We start from the raw sequence: 6,000 nt of genomic DNA, 5'->3' as shown, positions 1-6,000 counted from the left end.
TAATAAAACCTAGTAAATTCATTCAATCTCAGTCAGTTTTGACCACACAACATGAAAACTTTTATAATCTCTTACAACTTTTTTATGCTTTCTTTCCCCCAACTTTTTATATTGAGTTTCATCTTCCTCATTTCTTCCTTTCTTCATTTATTCTAAAATGAACTTTAAATAACTTCTCCCAAACAAAAGCATTTCTTTCTACAATAAAATCCTATCTTCATACCTTGTAACATCTTACTTTCCTCATATACTCTGTATATTCTTTCTTAAACATAGTAGTTTTAATTACACATATTAATTACAATTTTAACTCTTAGTAGCCATAATTTCTTTTTTTTTCTTTTTTTGAGACAGAGTCTTGTTCTGTCACCAGGTGCCAGGTTGGAGTGCAGTGGCGCACTGCAATCTCCACCTTCTGGGTTCAAGCAATTCTCCTGCCTCAGCCTCCCAAGTAGCTGGGACTACAGGCACATGCCACCACACCCAGCTAATTTTTGTATTTTTTAGTAGAGACGGGGTTTCACCATGTTGGCCAGGATGGTCTCGATCTCTTGACTTTGTGACCTGCCTGCCTCGGCTTCCCAAAGTGCTGGGATTACAGGTGTGAGCCACCACTCCCGGCCAGTAGCCATAATTTCTATTGAAAACCTAGGAAATAAGTTATTTTAAATTGTTTTATGTAAGTGTCTATGGATGAAAACCATTTTATATTTTTTAGAAATATGTATTCCTGGCCAGACATAGTGGCTCACACCTGTAATCCCATCATTCTGGGAGGCTGAGGCAGGAGGATTGCTTGAGGCCAGGAGCTTAATAATATATGTTCCCTCCATATGGTTATTGTTGTTGTTTATTAACGGATCCTATCTTTTCTATACCATGTACAATCTAATATGTCAAAATATATAAACCTAAACTTATGTTTAATAATTAATATTTCTGTATTTTAACTTACTTAGAAATAAGTCAGTTTATGATTATCTATTATTTAATCAAACATGACTTGACTTTATGATTTTCAGTTACCTAAAAGTTTTTGAAATGATGACAAGCTTAATTATAAGCATTTATCCCATTTACTTACCTAATTTACTCATTCTTAACAATTATATTTGAATTGCTCATGTAAAAGCCATTTATGTTATTTTTTTCTTCTGAAAAAGCAAAACTAGGCAAATCCCGTATTAGCCAATCTCATCTTAACCAAGGTCTTTGATGAATTTATTCTTCAGACCTGTGTTCTGCTTAATGGGGAAAGGAGAAAGGTTGGTAGGGAGAGGACAGAGGCAAGTGCTTTTTAGATGTTCACATGAGAGCTACATATCCCAAATATGAATCACATTTGCCAACTAAGACTAAGCAGAGGCCCTGAGGGTTGTGCTAATTTCAGCCAAGCCATTTAAACAGTAGACTGCAGGGCTAGCCATAGCTCTTCAGTGGCTTGAAATCTAAAGGGTCAAAGGCAGCCCAGGAAAAGCTGCCTTCTAGTTCCATTGGGACTGAGTTTCTGGAAAAGGCCACATGCTTCTCAAAACACACACACTCAAAATCAAGACACCCATAAGTTACTCATCAGGCTGGCCAGGAAGTACTGACGTGACTGGAAGATGACTACACTCAAAAACATTCATGAATCACACATTTCAGTATTTTGGAAAATGTTAAAATTTATTAATAATAGTTAACATCACATAGTTAATTAAACTAGTTATTTATTATACATAATGACAACATCTTCACTAGACTGAGTGCTCAAGGATTTGAGATGATTGGCTATTCAGCACACCCCAAAGATTGAGATCCACTATATTTATACAAAGCAAAGTTGTGTCAGCAAGGGACTGTCAACTTAATTCTGGAAACACAACCATTCAAAATTTATTTTCCAGTGTTCCTTTTTGGAAACCAACAACACATCTTCAATACCTACACACTTACATCTCTATCTTAAAAAAAAAAGTGTAACTTCAAAGATAGTATCTAATCTTCAAGATTAAAATTTAAGTTAAAATTCATCTCTATTTTCTGGGCACCTTTTAGTGATCCTAAAATCTACGTGAAAGCTTTTGGCTTTTGTGTAGCAGGAAAACACCCACATTTTGGGTCAATTAGTGCAGATGGAAGCAGCAGAGGTGCTACACCTGACAGCAAACCCAGACGGGAGCAAACGAGAAGGACCAGCCCCTCTCCCCTCTGTGCTCCTGAGAGGAGCTGGGCCATTTTCACCTAATTAAACCCAAATTTGTTTAAACGTTGCATAATTAGACACTATTCTCAGGACAAGTTTGATAAATATACAAAAACTGGGTGCAATGTCATGAGTTTCTTTCCATCTTTCCATTCTGATCCTTGTATCCAATTCAATAGTTACATCCCTCCTTATTATGTAGTATCCAGGTTTAATGTCTGTGCTTGTGTGTATTTTGGGACAGAGGCGGGCTTTCAGATTCAGAATCAACTGCACTCTTGAAAAGCAGGGACGGAAGTTTTTAAGCCACTCTCATCCCTCCCAATAGTTGGAAAGAAATATTGCATATAAAAAAAAGACCACAAAAACAGGTCAGCAGACCAATGCCAGCTCAGCCTAGGGAAGCACATGGACAACAATTCTTGTAAAACATTTAAAATACAAACCAAGGTGAAACTTGCTGTGAGGGCACAAATACACCAGAAATGTTGTCCCTGAGGTTTTGTTTGGTTGTTTAATTGCTCTGTTTTGGTTTGTTGTTGAGGATTAGATACAATCAAAAAAAAAAAAAATTTGGTGACTTCCTTTATCTTGTCAGAAAGCTTCAGAATACTCCTGACTGCCCCAAGAATAAAAATTTCTAAGCCATGAGTCTATTTGAAATGATTCCTTTGGTTTCCTTTGCTTAACATCTCATGGAATATTACCCCAAGAAAATCTCTAGACAGAGGAGCCAACTGCTGTGGTCTCTTCAGTCCATCGGCCCAGCCTCTGTCTCTGTCCCTGCCCTCCACACACTTCCAAGACCGCAGGGGAAGGAGGAGCCAGAAAGCAACCACTTTGCCATTCACTCACCCTGAAGAGGCTTCCCTTCTCTTCCCACAGGCGAATGAGGTATTTCTATGACTATTATCTTCCCCTTCCACTCTTTAACTACACTGAGGCCAATTTGGACAGGACCTGCATATCTATATACATAACAAATTAACATATAAATACATTACGTACAACTGACCATTACATGTCAAGATGAAGGAGCAGATCTACTTCAAGAACTAAATAAAATTTCAAAAATAAATTAAAATGAAAATACACTGTTTCCATTTTTGCAGGAAAATTTTGTAAAATAAACCAAAACTCCCCCTCCCGCAAAGGTCCATTGCTTATGGATGATGTTTGCACCCCGCTGAGATGCGACGACTAGCCCAACTGCAGGATGCATCAACTCCTGGCTTTGGTGTTAGGATTCCTTGATTCCAGGAATAGTAAATGCTGGAATCCACAGGGCGAATGCTTGTAGATGAGGTTGAAGAGGGGCTGCTCCATGGTCATCCATGGATTTCCCTCTTTGTCTCCCCTCCACCCTCCCCACATCTGCCTATAAGACAATCAGGCTCACATCCTCAGTGGAGACCTCCCAGATCTCTGACAGGAGAATCAGTATCAACATCAGTGCTGGGGGATGCACCCCACTTAGAAATGTCATGTTCCGGCTCCAAGGTGAAGCAACCATACCTTCATTAGTGTCCCCATCCTGTAGAATTATACAGGGACATGGAATTTGGCAAAGGGGATTTCTAAGGGTGACAATTTTCATGTTTTAAGAGAACCAATGTTCACATGTGATGCATGTGAACAAATCCTTTCTTGGAACTGTATCTCAGCAGGGCCAAGCTCGGGCACCAAGCTCTGTGATGAGGAGATGCAGAGACAAAACCCAGTCCAATGGGGTCCTCTCTGCCAAGGAAAAGCCAAAGGGTCTGTCTCTGACACAAGGGGATGACATCTTATAATTTAAAACAGAGAAGAGGGAGAGAAAAAGGAAGTCCCTTCAGATTTCAGGGGTTCTATCGTTGTCCAGCCTCACGGATGCGGCAGGCCACAGCAGTGATGAGCGCTGCCCCCTTCCCGCTGCCATCTTCTGACTGCAGGAAAGACACATCACATTTTGGAGCTAGGTCCTTCACTGTCTCATGCATGACTTTGGCAAAGCTGGAAAAGGTGGGAGGAAGACACAGGAAAAACAATCTTAGTCATGATTGGTTTGTGCACTTAGAAATGGAAAGCTAAGAAGCAGTGCTGGAAACCCAGAAATAATTAGGAAGAGGAGAAAGATGACAGCTATAATGTATTAAACATTTTCTATATATGAAGTACCAGCAAACTGTGGCTTGGAGATACTAGTACTATGCCCAAGTTCCACATCACATCAGCCGTTGGGAGAGCTAGGATTCAACTCTGGGACAAATGTCTGAGATCCTGGCAAATTGTGTTCTTAAAACTAATCAATAAAAGAGAAGTTCAACAAACAGCCATGGAAACCACAAGTGTGCCTAACAGAAGAGCACAACTTGTTCGCAAACTCTGGATGGGGAGACCAGGACTCAGGAATGTGATTTTCTACTTTCCAGGTATATTGACTCATATCAGACCCACATCTGCTCCAAAATGTCACTGGAGGCAAAGGAGCAACTTACAGTCACTGCTAGGATATCACAGTGATCACAGATCCTTCCTATATGGACCAGACAAAGAGAGAGTCATAATCTGCCCCAACACGGCAGGGTCAGGATGCCCTCCACACCTGCAAAGCTGAGGATGCCACGTCCCAGGGTTGGTGGCTGAGCTTCTGTCCCCCTCCCAATCCTCATCTGGAACCAAGGCTCTTATTTTTACAATGACACTGGTATCCCAAAAAAGAGATTGAGAACTTCTAAAGTTCCTCCCTTTTCATTAACTGTGTAGACTCTGGGAGAGCTCCAACTCCTTGAAATGAACCTAGTAAGAGCAGGTGAAGTTCAATCAAACACTACCCATTCTTCACTCAGCCCTGTGCATACTGCCTGAGCCAGGGCACAGATCTACTCTTTTAACCTTTTGTTAAAAGGCTTCTAGGCTCCCAGGAGAGAGGATTTGTGGCATTTCCAGACTTCAAAATAAATTGTTCAAAACATATGCAAATGAAGGAAGAAGAGAGAGGAGAAATGTCAACAAGGGGGAAAACAAGAGAGATGGAGAAAGAGAGGGAGAAGAACAACAAGAAAAGAAAATTTAGCACTTACACACAGAGGGATGGCAATCTTTTCCTAAAAAGGGCCAAGCAGTAAGTACCTTCAGCTCTGTGGGCTCTGGGGTCAGCTACAACAACTCTGCAGCCAGAGACAACACATGAGCAAACGAGCATGACTGTGTCCCAAGGAAACTTTACATACAATGACAGTTTGGCTGTTGCTTGCCAACCGCTGCTCTAGAATGTTGAAAAAAATCTTGCTCCAGAGTTCTGGCATACATTTTCCAGAATGTTCACAGTAGCACTGTTTATAATGGTCAAAATATAGAAAAAACCCAAATATCACATCAATGACAGAAAAAACTACTATATAATCAAAGGTACACTATACAGCTCTGAAAACTAATGAACTACAACTGTATTCTTCAGCGAGGATGCATCTCAACACAAATGCTGTGTGAGAAAAACCAGCCACAGAAGAGATACCATGTGATTTCATTTATGGTAGTTTCAAAAATAAGTAAGACTAAACAATATGGATGCATACCTAGATATATGGGGCAGAAAAGAAAAGCAAGGGACTGATTCAGCACAACACTTACTCCTGGCATGGGAGAGTGAGGACACCATTGTGGAGGGACTCAGAGGGGGGCTTCCCACAATGAGGGGTGAAACACAGGCCTACTTCTGGCTATTAATATATGTATTATATACACTGTTTGGAATGGCTGATAATTCACTATAAAGTAACAAAGGAAAGAGAGAAAGAAAAGGGAAAGAACAAAGAGACAGAAAGAAGGTA

The 6,000-nt window shown here is 40.4% G+C and overlaps 1 protein-coding gene across 3 annotated transcripts in view; it reads right to left on the bottom strand.

Moving 5' to 3' along the window:
* Nucleotides 1-1,647: 1,647 nt before the first annotated feature.
* HK2 (hexokinase 2) overlaps nt 1,648-6,000 on the bottom strand; it is a 58,864-nt gene continuing 54,511 nt past the window's right edge. For all 3 annotated transcript variants that reach the window (XM_012452133.3, XM_012452134.3, XM_064377847.1), the window contains exon 18: nt 1,648-4,180. In XM_012452133.3, the coding sequence (XP_012307556.1) occupies nt 4,036-4,180 (145 nt within the window). In that variant the 3' untranslated portion in view covers nt 1,648-4,035. The remainder of the gene's footprint in view (nt 4,181-6,000) is intronic.

Source organism: Aotus nancymaae, unplaced genomic scaffold (assembly GCF_030222135.1).
Source record: "Aotus nancymaae isolate 86718 unplaced genomic scaffold, 86718_ANA_hifiasm-v0.15.2.pri h1tg000017l, whole genome shotgun sequence".
NCBI classification, from domain to species: Eukaryota; Metazoa; Chordata; class Mammalia; order Primates; family Aotidae; genus Aotus; species Aotus nancymaae.
This window is presented reverse-complemented; position numbering and strand designations above follow the sequence as displayed.